The sequence below is a fragment of the Topomyia yanbarensis genome, chromosome 1, assembly GCF_030247195.1.
Source record: "Topomyia yanbarensis strain Yona2022 chromosome 1, ASM3024719v1, whole genome shotgun sequence".
In the NCBI taxonomy this organism is placed as follows: domain Eukaryota; kingdom Metazoa; phylum Arthropoda; class Insecta; order Diptera; family Culicidae; genus Topomyia; species Topomyia yanbarensis.
Genome location: NC_080670.1, coordinates 38,089,656 through 38,109,677, shown reverse-complemented (window position 1 = coordinate 38,109,677; position 20,022 = coordinate 38,089,656). Strand labels below are relative to the sequence as shown.

The 20,022-nt window shown below is 42.0% G+C and overlaps 1 protein-coding gene across 1 annotated transcript in view; it reads right to left on the bottom strand.

Moving 5' to 3' along the window:
- Positions 1 to 11,721: 11,721 nt before the first annotated feature.
- The window catches only part of LOC131677389 (uncharacterized), a 56,497-nt gene continuing 48,196 nt past the window's right edge, over positions 11,722 to 20,022 (bottom strand). The window contains exon 7 of the mRNA XM_058957182.1: positions 11,722 to 12,006. Coding sequence (XP_058813165.1) covers positions 11,722 to 12,006 — 285 coding nt within the window. The remainder of the gene's footprint in view (positions 12,007 to 20,022) is intronic.

Genomic DNA, 20,022 nt, shown 5'->3' with positions numbered 1-20,022 from the left:
CATTCAACCGTCTCCAGAGTGTTGAAGCGGTTCCAGGAGCGGTTGACGTTGGACCACGGCAAAGGAGCTGGAAGAAAGCCGGTACCAGAGAACAAAAAGACGGAGGGAAAGGTGAAGCGGATGATTAAAGCAAATCCCAACGTGTCAAGCCGTGATTTGGCTAAAAAGATCGGCATGTCGCAGAGCTACGTCCAGAATGCAAAGAAGAGAGCTGGACTACATACATACAAGGTACAGAACTTCCCAAACCGCGATGAGCGGCAACAATCGACGGCTGAAACTCGGGCACGGAAGCTCTACTAGAAGATGCTGACAAAATATGGCTGCTGTGTGATGGACGACGAAACGTATATAAAAGCCGATTTTAAGCAAATTCCGGGGTTGGAGTTTTTCACCGGCAAGAGCAAGTTCTATGTGGACGACAAATTTAAGAAGAAGAAAATGTCGAAGTTCGCTTCCAAATATCTCATTTGGCAGGCTATCTGCTCTTGCGGTCTGAGGAGTGAGCCTTTCTTGACAAAGGGCACAGTAAATGGCGAGATTTACAAATCTGAGTGCCTCGAGAAGCGCCTTTTGCCGTTCTTGCAACAGCACGACGAAGCTCCGCTATTTTGGCCAGATTTGGCATCATGCCACTATTCTAAAAGTGTCCTGGAGTGGTATGAGGCCAATTCTGTCCATTTTGTTCCAAAGGACATGAATCCGCTAAACTTTCCGGAGCTGCGCCCGGTGGAGCAGTATTGGGCAATGATGAAGCGGGAACTTCGGAAGAACAAGAAGACAGTCAAAGACGAGAAGGACATGTTAAGAAAATGGAAAAAAACTGAGAAACTGGTACCGGATGACACTGTAAAGACTTTGATGGAGGGCATCAAGCGAAAATGCGTTCAATTTTACACTCAAGGCTCCATCGATTAACTTTTCTTTTGATTTTTGAAGTAAATATAGGTATAAAACTACCCTAAATTTGGGTTTGATTTTAAACATTATAAGAACATTGGCATGACATTTTCGGTGTCGCAATAATTTCGTGTTGGCCCTATGGCGATGAAAGTTTACTGATCGATTAACTACATACTCAGTCTTTAACATGCTAATTCGAATTGGAATAATCTAATTCATAATTTTTCATTATCCACGCACGTAAAGCAGTAAAAAAAAAGATTTCCACAAAAAGTATGAAGAATGGTCGAGATTTGAGTCTGAGCCCCACGCATTAGTTTTTATGACCGTGAAACAGTATTGCTTGTACAGTTTTCTGCTCTGTTGATCTAGATGCGATCATCATTTTCACTGCTCATTTACCGCTAACGGGAATCAAAATCAGGTTCCTGTTGTTGGTTGTTGTTTTGAGACAAATAAAACACAAATTCCACAAGTTAGGATACCAAAACGATATCACCCGGATTGCTACAGTTGAATGTAACAAATGAACTAAATACTGCAGTAAACAGAAAAACACAACAATCCATCAATCAATCAATCGATCAATCACGCAAACCAAAATTCTGCGCCGAATACGAATAAGTCTGACATGGAAAAAAAACAAACGCTCCATTTCACATTCCTCGTGTCCATTTTCGCCGCTCATAGTCCACCGCCTTGGCTGAGCGGAAAACAACACCCATCAACACACGGGCGGGCGGCATATTAGCAGAGAGGCGGAAAAACTAGCCGAGGCGCCTGCATGTACAAAGGAAAGCGATTTTTTTTTAACTGAAACATTCTTTACAAGTAAAAGAAAAAAAAACACTACGATGCGAATTCCCTTGCTCCAAGCATGCATGCAGCCACGGACAACGTTGAAATTGATGATGACGTTGGCGATGGTGATTATCGTGATGATGATGATGATGATAGTGATGATCATTACCAATTACATACTATCACTCTAAATGCACTTTTCACTGCACTGCGCTTCGGTGCGAACAAACACCCATCGGATCGAGCCGAGCGAGCGAGCAACTGCAATCTTTCCCGCAGATATTAGATCAGAGGCGAGCAAACGTCATAGATCACGTGAGCTTGCCACCAACGCGATCATAATGCAACCGAGCAATGAACTTGGCAGAGACCTCTCTCGACTCGATGCGATGGGTGAATGGAGGTGGCCACACTTTCATTAGCAATTCGTTCGCCGCCGCAAGGGTTCCTTGGCTGGGTGAATTATTTTTCCGAACGCAACACGCTGCACCTACCGGTGCACGTGGAACAAGTTTTCGCTTTCAGTTTTTTTATGTTATTTTTTTTTCATTCGAAGGAGTGCATTACCAGCTCAGTTATGTGTATTAGACGGATAGTAGAAGGTTGTGACATAAACCAATTGTTATGGGAAGGGCATGTGATAACTACGCGCGTTGTAATTAGAGTGACTGTAATTGTCGGATGATGAACGTTGATTCAGGCGGTGGTGCCTCGCTGCGATTTTATAACTGCAATCGTCACACAGGCGGTAGACGTAGCTAATCAAGGAAGTTGGAAGTAGTGGAAAAATTGCAAATAATCTTACATTAGAATTATTATGTTCGTAAAATAGGAGTTGAAATTAGTTGCTAACATGACCAAATTCGCTGACGAATTACAAAGCTACCGAAAGGTCAAGGTTACAATATAGGCATTTATGAAAGTCTTAAAACTTCAGCGAAATTTGATTAAAACGTAAAGTGCACCGGATAACAAAGTTGGACGGACATACGAATTTTTGGAGCCAGCGAACAATTCAAAAATGATCAAACTATCTAGGAAAACAATACCAAATTTCTCTATACTTTGCAAAACATTCAAACACTCAAACAATTTAAACATCTTCAAAACACTGAATGCTACTTTATGTTGAAATTTTTCTGAATATCTTCAAAATGTTTTCTTTGCTCATTTGCAAACTATTTTAGTCTATCAATACTTTTATAAACTTCTGAGAATCTCCGAACTTTTTAAAAAAAAATTAAAACCGATCTCCGTTTTTATATTTCTTTTTTTATTTCTTGAAATTTTCAATTTCCACCTTTTTTTTACTCACTAACTGTAAAAGGTATCAACACGATACAACTCTTGGTAATCCTAAAGTGTTTATTGATCAATACCGGAGTCGGCCAGACCCGAACGTAGATCGCGGAAGGAAAGGGAAGGAATGTTAGTCCGATACTTGCTTTTGCTAGAGGCCGTACAGCCCGTACTGCGCACTCCACAAGCATCACGGGGGGAGAATATTTGTTAGTAAGTATAGAAGTTGGATTTTACATCTTCTTTACCGACGCTAGAGAGGTGACTCCACTATCTGGACTAGATATCGAACCATCAACTCATGGATGGGGGACCAATGGGGCTTTACTTCCCTTCCGAAGGAAGACGTGACTACATTTTTTTTAACCTCAGAAAAATCTTAACAACCTCGGCTGGGATTGAACCCAGACCAACTGGAATGAGTGGCGGTCACAACTTACTACTCAGATATATTATCATCAATATGAGCGACTTCGCGGTGAACAAGGTATAACCGAACCCAGTATCGTTAGCAGTATCTCAAGGTTAACGGTGCTAAATGCAGCCTTAAGATCTGTATCTGTATAGAGATCAGTAGCGTTTCCATCGATCAACCAGGGAAGAAACCGTACTGACAAGTGCTCATGAAGTGTCGGCAAGCTGAGAACAGTGTCTCGTTGATAAGCGATTCGAAAGCCATTGACTCAACTTTTAATAAAGTTTTCGATGTGGCATTTGTCACTTTTGTGCACCGCAAACATCGCCGAACACTTCCAATCATGAGGAAATGTTTGCTGCTGAAGTGACATATTGAAAATGCGTGCCAGTGGGATCGATAAAATATCGGAAATTTTTTTCAGAAAGAACAGCTGAAGGCTACCTGGAGCCAAAGACACTTGCGGTTGTCCTGAAATTATGAATACAGCCTTGTCTATAGCCTCAACATAACGAGCCACGTTTTCGAGCACGATAGTAGATGGCGCATCAGTCGTGAAATCACTCGAGACGAAAAATTTGGATTTAATTGTTTCGTCTTCCACTCGTCAGTAACTGACACCAACTTGCTGTCAGTTAGATATTAAATCCAACCAGTTCACACAACATGTGTGGACGCCTAAAGCAACTGGCTGATACCGAGTGATTCTCACTAAGCACAGAAGCCCTGGGTTGCTGACGGGTATAGGGAACCGAAATCTTGTCTTTTGGCTTTAGAGCCAAACGCCTGCGACTATGCATCCTATATTTTTGCTGAAAGAAAAAAAAAATGGATGTACCAATTAGCGCTTAAAGGCACAAAACCTAACTTTAAGTTGGATATAAATGTTTCGTGTTCCACTTGTCAGTAACTGACATTTTGTTGTGTCCTTAAGGGAGGTCTTCTTACAGTTTTAAAATTCGAAAAGCTTATATTCTCGTCTTTATTTACGTTTTTTTCGAGACGAAAAAAACAAAATGGCTCCCGTGGTAACGTTCTGCGTAAGGTCAGGTGCGCTTGAAATTTTAAAACTGCGTACGGTTCTAAAACACAAAACTCATAATAAGGCTCTAAACTAAATTTATTACAGTAACGACCTAAGAACGGGTATAAAACTTCAAATTTGACGTAATAGTGCGACCTTAAACTTTGGGATCGATTTTTCAGCCTTTTGTCGTGACTAACGACTTACCTTTCAATATAGGGGCCCCTTTTCAAAATTTCGGAAGAAAAATGATGTAAGATTTTGAACGCTTATATCTTTTGTTGTACTGAATGGATTTAATCAATTTCTTCGGCATTTTGTCGAAAATATTTGTACCAATGTTGTATTAAATTTTGGAATATGTAGGATATTCATTATCAACGGAAAAATAGTGTTTTGAAAAATCTTTCGAAAACGACTCGGAAAAGTGAAAATTTTCAGCCCATCCCGCACAGAGCCAGCAAATGAACAATAAAATAATGAAAAGTTTATATAAAGGTCCACTACATGTTTGTTCCTATGATTATTCGTATTGGGTTGCTTGACGAGAGCAGTTGGTGGGGGAAAGCCGGGATATTAATTTTGGTTACCCCTTAGAAGTCGGACGGAAAGGAAAGGCTCATGCACGCCACGAGAACGAGCGAGAAAGCTATAGTAGTGCATATTAGCGAAAGCGTTACGTACATTTTGAACCTTATTAACTTTTCTTCTACAAAACGGATTGCCAATCTTGTTTCATAAATCGGAAGGAAAACGTTCAATGCTTGCTACCGATACGTTCTTTGCTATATAAAATTTGTTTAAATAGTTCGAAAACTACTTTAAATGAAATCAACATTAATGATAAAACCTATAAATAGGGGTGTCGCAGCTTTTCTCAAAGCCAGACCTGTGTAAGACGCAGTGCATAACAGACGTGCGTGGTCGTGAGAAGCTGCATCGGACGACCAATCAAATCAGCTACCATCGGAAAGAAGAAGAAAAACGTTGGTGGAGGTGGTGGCGGTGAGAAGTCCAAAAAGCCAAAGGCTAAGAAACGCAGTCACTGAAAAGGCGGTAGTAACTGCCACTAAAAATGCCACCAAAACATCGAAGGCTGCAAAGCGTACTCATTCGGTGTGAGCTGCGAAAGGGGAAAGATCGTACGGATGTATGCAGTAAAAACAATCGTCGGCAAGGTTTGAATTGTTTTAAAAGATTCCCGTCTTGAATCAACATAGTTATCCACAAACCGTCCTTATTAGGACAAAGGCAAAATGGAAAAAGAATTTAATTAGAAAGTTTCTTTTATTAACTAGTATTAAGTTTGCGCTTGGTAATTCTGTACTTTTACCAGTGAATCATAAGAAAATGTTTTTGCAATCTACAAACCCGAAGGTTTTTGCAAATCCTTCCAAGAAAATCAGTGAATGTGGCAACTCTGCCACTAAGCGAAAGCTACACCAAAACGAATGATGAAAATATTTTCATTTATCGAACAAAAGGACGTCCTTCCATCTGCATTGTAAAGTCAATAAATAGGAACAGCTTGATGAAAAGTGTGCTCATTCGGCGTGAGCTGCGAAAGGGGAAAGATCGTACGGATGTACGCAGTAAAAACAATCGTCGGCAAGGTTTGAATTGTTTTAAAAGATTCCCGTCTTGAATCAACATAGTTATCCACAAACCGTCCTTATTAGGACAAAGGCAAAATGGAAAAAGATGGGTTGGTAATGTATATGACATAACAGGGGTGTCGTGACCACACTTCGAAGTTATTTCAAATCTTGCAAAGCATAAATTGACATAATTTCAATGATTGTTCCTTTATGAATGAAATGACAAATTTTCAGGTCAACGCGGCAATAACTTTGCAATTTATAGAACAATTTTATATTTTTAGTTATCATATATTAACTGTCATCTCTTCCAAACAACTTAACCCTCTGCTGCCAACCACGTGGTTTTGCAGGGTTAAGGAGAATCATTGTAAAATGTCCAATACATGATTTTATGTTGTTACCTCCACTAAAACCACTTCAGAACACTCCCACCTGTCATACATGTACATTGTCTGCATGTTGAAATCATTATATGAAATTATTGACCTGTATTCAACGCGGAGAACTCGGTAATAAAATTGTTTTGCTGAATATACTAACGAACGGGATCCCCAGGAAAATTTCGCTGAGCCCGGTGAATCGAACTTAATGCGCAAAATTTATCCATTTGAAGGAGATACAAGCAGAATTTTAAGAATATGAGCATTGCGGTTATGTCCCGGACATTACCCGCCCCTAGTTTTTTGCTAAGCGTGTTCATTTCTGTACGGAAAAGATTCCGATGGTTGTTTCGAGCGATTTTAACATTGATATTTCAAAGCAAGAAAATTGTTCATTTCATGAATGAATGTCTCAACGAGCTTAGAATCCAGCGCATCCCCTATCAACGCAGACGCCAACAACAAAGGTTCTTTTCAGAACCACCATAATTATTATAAAGAATAACTTGAAACATTCCCACATATTTCATTGAGTATCATTCGATTTGAATTACAAGTCAAACGAGTAGTCACGACACTCCGGTTATGTCCTAGACATTACCCACCCATCTTTTTTTTCATTTTAACGCTTCACAAAAAATAGTGAATACAAAGAATTTGTAGATTTTACAGATTATTCCTCAGATGAAAAAAGTTTTCTTTCATGTCAAAAAATGAATTCTATAAATTGAATTGTTTTCAAATGAAATTGTCGCAGTTTTGAAAAATCACGTTTGGGACCATCCATAAATGATGTAGCATTTTTTGAGTGATTTTTAACATCCCCTCCTCCGTCGTAGCATTTCGTCACAAACCTCTAAATACCCCCTGGTAATTACGTAGCTGGACGGTAACTCCCCCTCCCCCTCCCCCCTTGTCACCGACAAAAAATAAAAAAAACAAAAAACAATGTTAGTTATTCTCCTTTAAAAAGCTACGTAGCATGACATGACCCCCTACATGTAGTCACACATCATCACAAAATACAAAACTCCTCCATATAATGCTACGTCATTTATGGATGATCCCTTTAAAGTTTTGAAAACGCTTTCGATGAATTATTCGTAGTAGAATGTCAATATTTTGTAACAAACCAGGGAATAATGGGTTTTAGTCATCGCTGATTACGAATTTGAATTCAGTTTTTCGAAATTCAAAATGACCGATCCAATATGGCGGGAACCCACTAAAAATAAATGGCGTTTCAGCGAAAATCGAGAAAAAAAAATGTTTTGTGAATTACAAACACGAATTTGACTTAATAGGTATCGAAATAAAAACATGGCGATTTTAAGATGGCGGACTAAAATGCAACTTTAACGATTTGGAGCAAAGTTTTTCATGTTGCACCGTTTTCTGTGGTTGCTTGATAAGTAATTCCCTTTACATACAGCCGTGACATATGTTCTCGAGACCTGTACACATTGTGCAGTGCAAGGTGAAGCATTCTGGAAACATGCTTCATGTCATGAAAAGGTTTCTACCTGAGGCGCGCGTCTCAAACCATGGCCTGTAGAAACTTTTTTGATACGCGGATCGAAAAACCCCGTTTAACACAATATACTAGAAACATAAACCTTTCAAAATAAATTACATAACGCTTTAAGGGGGAGGGGGAGTATGGTACGACAAATTGTGGAATTTCGTGACATATGGGGAAGGAGGACTTAGCTGGAACGTTACGGAACATGTGTTTACTGAAAAAAAAAATGCTTAAAGAATTTGTTACGTAACAGGGAAGCGGGCCAGAGAAATTGGTGACAATTTGTTAAATGGGGGAAGGGGAAGTTAATTTTGGGCAATTTTTGCGTTCCGTAATTTATGAATGATGCAAGGCGTTACATACCTTTTTGTGAGAAAAATTAGGAAAGTTTGAGTTTCTTTAACTCTTTGCGACGCGAATTTTTTCATTGATAATACTGTTATTTTTAGTTTTATATAGGTTTTCGGGGTCGCTGATTCTGATTCTGACATCGAAAATGTAAAATTCAAAATGGCGGATTGTAGTTTTATATTGACCTGTATTTTTATATTGGCCTAAAACGTCTTACAAGGAGGTTTTTGGGGTTCCTGATTCTGATTCTGACATCGAAAATGTTAAATTCAAAATGGCGGATCCAATATGGCCACTGTGCTTGGCTAATGCTGTTTTCGGTTTTAGAATCGAGTTGCCCTAGGTTCGCTCTAATGTTTACAGTTTCCATACAAAAGTGACAGCTCCGAGCGAACCTAGAGCAACTCTGATTTAAAAACGAAATCAGCATACATTTCATGATTTTTATATTGGCCTAAAACGTTTAACAAGGGCGTATTCGGGGTTACTGATTCTGATTCTGACGTCGAAAATGTAAAATTCAAAATGGCGGATCTAATATGGCGACCGTGCTTGGCTAAATTTCATGTTTTTTTTTATTTTAGCCTAAAACATCTTACAAAGGGGTCAAAGGTTTTGATTCTGATTTTGATTTTGATTCTGACGTCGACAAAATGGCGGATCCAATATGGCGAATGTGCTTGACTAAATTTTATTTTTTTTTATATTGGCTTAAAACGTCTTATAAGGGGGTTTTCGGGGTCACTGATTCTGATTCTGACGTCGAAAATGTAAAAATACAAAATGGTGGATCCAATATGGCGACTGTGCTTGGCTAAATTTCTTGTTTTTTATATTGGCCTGAAATGTCTTACAAAGGGGTTTTCGAGGTCGCTGATTCTGATGTTTTATACTGACTGTAACAAAATTTGCCAATTTCGTAAATGGTTACCATTTTGTAGGCGCCATTGTGAGTATTCGAATTCTGACATCAGAATCGTAATCAGCGACCCCAAAAAGTTTCGTAAATCGATGTTTATGTTTTATGCATACCACTACTCTTGATAGACGAAGCGCGCTTTTAAGCGTTGTAACTTTCGATCCATTGCTCGGATCTCTATAACAATTTAGGGAAGTGTTTTCATGGAGTTGTAGTTTCAGTGAAAGCGAATTTTTTTTTTCGATTTTTTGAAAAAAAAAAAAGTATGTGACCCCTTATACTCACATTTTAGTAATATGCTCTTCAAACTTCTATGGAGCTTTCCATTTTATTCCCTACTTTCTAGTCTTTGTTCTATTCACAAAAAAACTAAAATACTGGTCTACAAGAATCTGCGCACGCAATTTTCCAGTGCGCGTGGTTAAGCAACTTTAGCGTCGCCCAATAACGCTTGGATTTCTTTATTTTTCTTCAACCGGCGTTCTCAACCAGGCCTTCGTCGCTGTTTCTGTTCTTTTACTTCCGGTCGGTTGTTCTATTCAGATATTTGGGTTTCAATAATACTCTGCAGATTTGAACATCAGTTAGGTACACTCTTTTCGATTTTCGTAAAATGCCTTGTTTAAATTGGTTGTATTTTACCATTAAAGGCCTTTTCTTTTCAATCTAAATGCTCATTTATTGTTAAAAATGACAATTATGAAAGGATATGGTCGGTGTTAAGTCAGACCGAACTAAGTGACAATATATTGATTTAGAGAAAAAACGAGTTTAAAGTTTCAATCGTAGCATCCTTTACATTATAATTGGAAACTAATTTTTCCATAATTCTTGTTTATTGTTACATATTTCCAATCTGGCAAAAGTCGAATGCAGCTGATGAAATTCTTTATCCAGTGCTATCATTATCTCATTTTTTGATGTTTTGCGTCGTCGCAAAACACTTTAATTTTTCTAGATATTTTTAAGCGTGTAGATAAAAAAAAATGAGCAAGCAAATTGTATTATTTACATCTGCATGGACTGTAAAGTGGGGAGAGGAGAACATGCCATCTTAGAAAAATGTTCTGATACACGATTTGTAAAAGGGAATATATAATTTTGGATATGCGTTTCCTGACCTGCGTGGAGAGTGACGAAGAATTTGGCAAACCATGAACAGAAGTTATTTAAAAGGGAAGCCATTAAAGACTACTCGTATCTGTATTATTCATCAATCATCATGATTCGATAAGCTGCAATGTACTAAATAAATACCTTAACAGTTCGTAATGATTTACACAAACAAGTATTCGCCATTTTTTATTGGATCCCTTCCCTGTTGAGTAGGGGGAGTAAGTATCTTACTGTGTCACAACCACCAGTGTACATCTGACAAGCTTCATAGCAGCCATGTTGTCAAAACGGTAAGTGATCCGAGCCCAAATTCTGTACATTTATGATAAGAGCACAGAAGCCTCTCATTAATTAATCGCTAAGAAGTTTGGAATTGATTCCACCGTATCTCGGTTGATTAGAACTTTCGAGGAGCGCAGTAAAAGTGTTCCAGTGAACCGAAAGGCGGCCAAGAAATTTTTGGCGGGATACAAGCACCAATAAAGCTTTTCAATCCAGTGCGCTTCTAAAAAAATGCAAGGCGTCACATATTTTCCAGTTAAAAAAGCACCAAACAGAAAAACATCGCAAAACCTCGTTCCCGGGAATATTACATACAATAGCTCATCGAATCGTCTTGGATCGTGGTGGACGACGAAACTTACGATTGGGTTGACTGTCATTAATTCCCTCAACAGATTTGCCGTTGCAGAGTTCGTTCGAATAAAGAAAATGTTGAAATTTACCAAAAAAAATCTGATTTGGCAGGCGTTTTGCGAATGTGGTGAAACTTCCATTCCCTACATCACTTCTGGAACAAAAAAGGGTGAGAAATACAGGAAAAAGTGGAGTGACTCTAGACATTTACAAGGAAGCTCAAAAGGTCTAACTTTGATCGGGTGATCAAGAACCTTGTAGCACACTTGTTGGAAAGGTACGAGACCAAAAAAGTTAGCAAAACAATGCACCAACTAAATTCGCAGGAGCTTCGTTTGTCAACTTACAGCATGTTGGGCTTTTTGATAGACAGTACTTCGTTAACATTCTAAAATTATTGAAAATTTGTTCATGTTCATGAATGTGTGAATGTGTTCTGATTTGATAAAAATGTTATTTTTTGCCACATTTCAGCATGATTACCATTGGCAGCAATTCTACCATCGGAAATTTTTTTCAAGCGTAAAAACTTTCTCTAGTAAAAAATAGCTGCTGATCACAACTTCAACTATTTATTTGATCCTAAAAAAATATGCGTCATGAACTAAGAGGAATTTCGTTGATTATAAATGAAAAATAGTACACGTTTTCGTAGAATCGGTTCGCTGCAGTTAATTTCACCGTGCAGTACATCTACCTCCCCACCTTTTTGATCTCCCTCCCTAAAACCCCCGTCTGCCGTAAAAAGTGTGACTCACCTGCTCAGTTCCGCCGAGATGTAGTTACTGTGTGGACTGAATTTAGCCGGGGTCTTGTACATGGCACAGACGAGCCGTTCGCGGCAGTTTTCGTCCAAGATTCCGAGCGAATTGAACACCTTGTCCATCCGCTGCAGGATCGGGCTGTAGAACGGATCGACTGGCCGCGGTGTGACGCCCTCCTGCATGAAGGCCTGCTGATTGATGATCTGCTGCTGTTTCGCGATCAGCCTCTGCTCCTGGGCTATCCTGTAAGCCTCCTGCCGCTGGGCCTCTCGAATCTGTTTGGAGGGGGGAGAGAGATATAAAATAGCATTTATAGTGGCGCTGTGGCAATAATAGAAACAAACAAAACATTCCTAATCACACGTCCATCATTGATTCATAAAAGCAAACCTCAGTTTCACCAAAGTTCACTGAATGCCAGACAAACACATTATCTTTCTATTGTATTAGGGAAATTACCCTTTTGTCAACCGCAGTGCTTAGACCTCCCATTTGGGTTGGGCAGAGAATCGACAAACTTTCGATTTCGTGGTGCACCCTATAGTCTCTTGGCTGAGACGAGTATAGCCTCCGGTTGAAGCTCATAACGAAAACAAAACACACGCGTACGATCAAATTCCAATAAGTCTAAGACACACTTTCCTTCCGAGTGCCGGTGCTCATGGCATAGCTCAGCACACAGTCGGAACCATTATCCCCATCAAACTTTACACACTTTTGAGCTGTGGCACAAGACACTGAGAAAGCGAAAAGCTAGAGCCAATTTGCAACAGCCGCAGCTTCTTCACTTGATGAGGGCCGGTGCGGTTCGACCAAGCCCTTCTTCATGCATCTCTGATCAAGTAGAGTGCGCGGCTGCGAGGTTCGCATTTTACCTTTGAGTGTTTGGATGTTCGTTGCTGATCAGTTAAAATCCGATCGCTACAGGCGCTGTAGGAAGGTACTCTTTCGACCATCTTCCGCTGTGTTCCGGACTAAGTCGGAATAAAGTGCCGGTCAAACCTTGGGAAAGGTAGATGATAGGTAGGACAAAACTCTTCATGCACCATTCCAAGATGGATCGATATGACGCGATAGCAGAATGCTGTCGTGCATCAAAGCAGGCGCCTTCGGATAGAGGAGTGATTGCTGAGATTTCACTTTCTTCGAGCTGCTTTGTGATTGATGGAGGTTCAAGGTCAAGATTGGTATATTACACTCAATTGACTTCGTATTACACCATAGATGATGCGTGGAAGTAGCAGAGAGAAAAAAATCAAGTGGTGTATAAAAGATATTTTGAATAAAACAATGTTTTTATCTAATATCTTCATCTCACATTACTCTAACAAAAAATCCAAATTGCTCTTTGCTAAGCTTCCGACTGCCATTGCAATTAATATTATGACCTTAACAACTGCTGGTAGCATGTTCCAGCAAAATCTTATCCATCGCAGGAACGTGTGTGTCTTTTACACTTCTTAATGAATGGAACCTCAACTGGACGCTTGCTTTCACTTCCAACGGCTAAAAACTACTCATAGATTAGTTTAATTTCTGTCCAGCTGGCTTAAACAATTAATTTTATTTCCCCACAGTCGGAGTAACCTTCACGGCACTAAACGATTTTAGCTGCGCGGACGACAAACCGTGGACCTAATGATCATCCAACAGGATGGCGGTGCCATTGGGTCGAAGTGCTTTTGCTCATCTCAACTGAGCCTGTGGAAGTGTAAATTACCTCGGGAGAATGGCCTGTAATTAAGCGCTCGTTTTTATAACCGAACAAAAAACTTCATTATGTCCAACGAAGAACCATTTCGCTTGGCAGGCGGTTTGAAGCCTCAGTGATTTGTTTGATGCAGTAATTAACACTTTGTTATCGTTTTTTTTTGCTAGCGATGTTACGGAAGATGGACCTTTCACTGAACTGTCGCTTTCCAAGGGTTAATTCGTTGACCCATGAACTGACCGGTACGATAGTTGCCTCTAATCGATTTGTTGGGTAAACGGATGCAACATTTTTCATAAAAGGTATCAATTCTAGTTTCCCAACAAAAGGACGTTGTGTACCGTAACCAAGGGTATCCGCAAAAGTGGTTTGGCATTATTTAAAGCGCAAGATTGGCTAAATTGTTATTCGGCTGTTGTGCTAACAATGGAGATCCCGATACGAATATTACAACAAAATGCTCTGAGGGCGATATCTGTCGGTGACACTTTTTTATTAAATTCATTTATTTGATATGGAACGTTTGCGTTAGCTTGACGACACCGTATTCTTTGATTCATATTATTAATTTTTCAAAGCCAGAGGATTTAGATTTTTTCTTAGTAAAACAAACAACGCTAATTCTTGTTATAATTTTCTGTTACTGCGTCAGAAATCCTTTATCTTATTTCGGTATGCGTGGTGGATGAAGGGAATACGGGTGTGATATTTGTCCAACGGGTGGAGCGGTGATTAAGGGGGGAGGTGTAAAGGCAAGGGAGGGGTGATGCAATACCCAACTGTATATTATACCTTTCATTTGCGACTTGGTTTAAGAACATCGGTTCAGTCATCACCGAAAAACCGATGTGACTTTATTTGTGGGATATACCCGAAAGCCGGGACTTCCGGAGCTGTTGCACCCATTTTAATATGTATTACATCATATGGACATCATAATGTTACCAGTTTGTATGGGAATTTGCTGTGTGACAGCACTCTTCAACGCGTAACTCGGGAGCCGGAAGTCGGAATTAAATGAAATTCAATGGTAGCCTATGGGAACGTTGTACCTTTCATTTGACATTAAGTTTGTTAAAATCTGTTCGGTCATCTCCGAGTAACCGATGTGCATTTGTTGGTCACATTCAAACATACACACACGCACACACACATACACACACAGTGCAATCACATTGACTTCGGTGCAGATGAAGTGACAACGGCATTAGCAAGAGCGTGCGATGCAACCATGCCCAGAGAAGGTAAACCAAGGTACACTCGCCACCCAGCCTTCTGGTGGAATTTGGCGATTGACGACCTACGTGCATGCTGCCACCTAGCCCGGAGGAAGATGCAGAGAGCCCGAAACGTCGCGGAAAGAGATGCTCTAAGACCAGCGAATAAGGCGGCAAGAGCCGCACTTAACAAAGAAATCAAGCTCAGTAAGAAAGCCTGCTTAGAAGAGCTTTATCGCAACGCCAATTCGAACCCGTGGGGCGACGCCTATCGAGTTGCCATGGCGAAGATAAGACGACCAGCAGTGCCACCGGATAGGTGCCCGGAGAGGATGAGAGCCATCGTAGAAGCACTCCGCAGCATGGACCGACAGCCTGGCCGCCCACGCCATACGGGACGCAGTATGACTACGAAGAAGAAGCTCGAGTAACCAACGAGGAGCTGATGGTGGTGGCAAAAGCCTTGAGAACCAAAAAGGCCCCGGGGCCAGACAGTATCCCCAACGTGGCTGTGCAAACAGCAATCCTATCGATCCCAGATATGTTGAGGAGTGCGTTGCAAAAGTGCATCGACGATGGTGACTTCCCCGACATCTGGAAGCGACAAAAGCTGGTGCTGTTGCCGAAGCCAGACAAGCCCCCTGGAGATACTTCAGCATACAGTCCGATATGCCTGTTGGATACAGTCGGCAAAGTGCTTGAAAGAGTAATCCTTGACAGGCTTACAACATACACAGAGGGAGAGAATGGACTATCCAATATGCAGTTCGGTTTCCGGAAAGGTAGATCCACTGTGGACGCCATACGAACAGTTATGGAAACTATGGAGGCGGCACAGAAGCAAAAGAGAAGAGCAAACCGCTACTGCGGAGTGGTTACACTGGACGTAAAAAATGCCTTCAACAGTGCTAGCTGCGCTGCAATCGCCGATTCGCTGCACAGACTGAAAGTTCTTGAGTACCTCTGTAGGATCCTGAGGAGCTACTTCCAGAACCGGCAACTGATCTACGAAACTGACGCCGGAAAAAGCAATGTAACCGTAACAGCGGGCGTTCCACAGGGTTCCATTCTCGGCCCAACTCTCTGGAATGCTATGTACGACGGAGTGCTGAAGCTGAGCCTCCCCAGGGGCGTGAAGATTGTCGGTTTTGCGGACGACGTGGTGCTCCTAGTGACCGGCGAATCACTTGAGGAAGTGGAAGTACTCGCAACGGAGGCGATAGACGTTGTGGAAGACTGGATGCGCGAGAAGAAGCTGACGTTAGCTTACCACAAAACTGAAATGGTTCTGATAAGCAATCGAAAGGCAGTGCAGCAGGCAAGAATTTCGGTCGGAGATTGTATCATCGACTCAAAGCGGGAAGCTAAACAACTGGGAGTGATGATAGACGACCGGCTAAGCTTTAATAGCCACATCGACCATGCATGCGGGAGGGCCGTAAAAGTGATTTCGGCACTATCTCGGATCATGCCCAACAATTCGGCGATCAGCAGCAGTAAAAAGCGACTACTGGCGAGTGTTTCCACATCGGTGCTCAGATATGCAGGACCTGCTTGGGTGACGGCACTGCAGACGAAGAGGAACACATCTCGGCTGAACAGCACGTTTAGGCTGATGGCCATGCGGGTGTCTAGCGCGTATCGAACTATCTCGTCAGAGGCAGCCTACGTGATAGGTGGAACGATTCCAATAAACCTCCCACTCGAAGAAGATAGCGAGTGTTATAGGGATCGAGGCACGAGAGGAGTCCGTAAACGAATCCGAGCTGACACCTTAATCAAGTGGCAGCATCAGTGGGATAACGATGTTAACGGTAGATGAACTCATCGACTAATTCCACGCTTGTCGGTCTGGGTGAACAGAGCGCACGGGGAGGTGAACTTCCACATGACGCAGTTCTTGTCTGGTCACGGCTGTTTCAAAAAGTATCTGAACAGGTTCGGCCACGCTAGTTCGCCGTTCTGCATCGCGTGCGGTGATGCAGAGGAGACACCTGAGCATGTGGTCCTCGAATGCCCGCGATTCGAGCACGAGCAAAACGAGATGAGAACTATTGTCGGTGAGGACGTTAACATGAACAATATTCAGCGTTGCAACGAAGCTGGCGAGAGGGGCAACGACCATTAACGTAGCAGTACACGGCTTCAAGCCATCGAAGCTCCGATGAACTGGAAGTTACACTCCAACTGGAATCGCCGGATCGACCATGGTGTAGACTAGGTCTATCGACGGGGACCAGTTGAGTAGTACGCGACGTAGCACCGGGTTCGGGTCGTCGGGGCGCCAGTGAACCGGACGTCACCCTTCACCGCAATCGCCGGACCGACCTCGACACCCTACCGGGTAGCTGGAGAGTAGGCTAGATCCAACGCCGGGGATTAAACCGAGTAGACCGCGTCGTACAGCTAGCAGTGGGTCGTTGGGGCGCCAGTGAACCGGAAGCTACGCTCCACCCGGAATTGTTGGATGGACCTCAGCACCTACTGGGAACTAGATCGAGTAGATCGGGACGAAGCGGGGAGCTAAATGGCTCACGGAAACGAACAACGGTATCGGCGGAAATCTTCCGCTCGGTTTCGAGAGAACCTCTCTCGCCGGGGAATTCTCTGTCGGAGTAGGCTAGATCCACTGTCGGGGACTAGACCGAGTAGTTAGCGAACAAGTAAGGGCGGGAGATGTAGGGCACAGTGAGTTGCGGTGCTAAATGGCATCGTATAGGGAGCCAAAGGGCTCAAGAAATTGTGGTGCTAAAACAAAAGAAGAATCGGTATAGGGAGAGCTTCCTTCGCCGGGGAACTCTCCGTCGGCGTAAGCTAGATTCACCGCCGGGGACTAGACTGAGTAGACCGCGACGAGATACCATCAGTCGCAGGTCGTCGGGACATCAGCGAACCGGACGCCCTGCTCCACCGGAATCGCCGAACTGACATCGACACCTGGTTGGTTGGCTCGGTTTCGGGAGAACTTCTCTCGCCGGGGAATTCTCCGTCGGAGTAGGCTACGTCCATCGTCGGGGACTAGACCGAGTAGTTCGCGAATAAGTCTGGTGCTCAACGAGTAAACGGCACTGAATGGTGCGAGAAGGGAGTGGCGGTGCTAACTGGCATAAGGGACCCGAAGGGCTCAGTGAATTAGACAGTCTGAAGTTTGCCGCCCAGATTGTCTTCGTAGGGGAGGAGCACTAAGTCTCGACTCAGAGCCAGCTTTCCGACTGCCATGAAGAAATTGCCAGTCTGTGTGGATGGTGGAGAATTGGTGGTGTGTCGAGGAGTGGTGCTGTAACCCTGCGGAAGGAAACGAACTAGTAAGTAGTTGAATTAGAGTGTGTGCTATGCACATAAAAACCCCTCCCCGAAGTAATGCCGTAAGGTAGTGCCGGGGAGGAATCAGGTTCTGGGCAAGAGCAGTAGTTTTTTAGCGGGTCGGGTGATGGCAGCCCAAACCCGTTCCCTGAGACATTGGGGTTTTGTACATTTTCCCTCAGGTCTCACGGTTTTCCTGATTTTTTTTTACTGCTCTCTAAAAAAACACACACACATACATTTGCCGAATTCGACGAACTGAGTCGAATGGTATAAAAGACTCAGCCCTCTGACCCTCGGTTAAAAGGTCGGTTTTCAGAGTGATTGCTTAACCTTTCTATAGGAGAACGGCAAAACTTAGATGTCTTCAATGTAATAAGTAATTGATTAAAACCGTTCTACCAAATTTAACTCTTTCTTATTCTAATTTCTAATCATCATCATCATCATTATGGTCGAACAATTGATTTATGGACGTACAGAGCAACAAGGAGTATCAGTGAATTGAGTAGAGCAAGATGTGTGTAGGCTACGGGACTTTAGTAAACAATTGAAAGTCCTATTCGTAGCCGCATCACATCTAATATTGTTATCATCTGTCAGTAGCGTTCCAAGATATATGAATTAGTCGACAATCTCGGAAGCGTTATGACTGCCTCGCTTCCTACCAGCTACCATGTATTTAGTCTTGTCAGAGTTTATAGTCAGTCTGTCGCAAACTACATTGTAAAAGGCAAACTTACCGTTTCCACTACTCTGCGATCAACGCCAATTAAGCTAAGATCTCGTGGTGATTCCTCTGCGCATCAGTTCTTTGTATGGCACCTTCGAGTGCTATATTACAGTGTATCCCCTGATTCAATTCATCTAACGTCCCCTAAGCGTGCTATTTTGACGCTTGTTTTCTACCCATCCAACGTCATACAAATAAGCTTAATTAATTTTGTCGGCAAACAATGTTCAACCATTGTCTGCCCGAGTTCGTTTCGTTTCACTGAATCGTAGGTCACCTTGAAATCCACAGATGATGAATCCTCAAGTTGTATTCTCAGACTTCATTCAGAATTTGTCACAGAATAAACAACATTGATTGTCCTTGTCGAAACCACGCAGACGTAGTCTGCTAAACAGAGCAACTTGTAAATGCGGTATTGAAGATCCTTATGCCTTGATTTTTATTACACTCGTTATGCTATATTTGTCTCATCGGCATTAACAGAACTTCTGCTCGGACGGGACACCACGTTTGATCAGTCGTTCGATTAAAACACAAAGTGTGTTTTAGATTTTGAGGAATTTGCGTCAAGCCGGCGCTAATCTATTCCGACAAAATGTTAGTGTCGGTTTCTGATGAGGCGAAGCCGAAACGCACCCATGTAACATTACACTCGTGTTTGTGGCCTTTCTGGACGATAAGGCATATGATACTATCCAATCAATCTTCCATACGTATCATACTGCCATTTTTTTGTACATCCGGTCACTCCCGATTTTCAGAAGTTCGGCCGAGATAACGTCCTTCCCACTGATATTCGTCTAACGCCTGTACATCGACCCTTATCCGCATTCCGTTTATGTCTTCTTTGCTCCATTATCCATTGAATAGTAACTCAAAATACTTCACCAGGTAGTCAGTATTGTACGATCTATCAACCGATTCCCGTCATTGAAGTTTTTTTTTTCCAATCAATGTACATGAGGAATACACATGGTCTTGTCTGAGTGGAATACACCCAGGTTTTTTTACGCGGATTTTTACGCGGGTTTTTTACGCGGATTTTCCAATTAACGCGGGCTTTTTTACGCGGATTTTCCAATTAACGCGGTTTTTTTTACGCGGATTCGGTTTTTGCAAAAATATTCTAAGTCCTTTTGAATGCGAAAGACTTGGACTTTTTTCTGAAAAAAAATTTCTAAGTCCTTCTAAATGCGAAGAACTTAGAAGAATTTGGGCAGTTTTTATTTTGTTAATGGCGAAACACGGTTTTTTTCAAAACATATTCTAAGTCCTTTTGAATGCAAAAGACTTAGAAGATTTTCGAAAAGATGGAAGAGAGGGG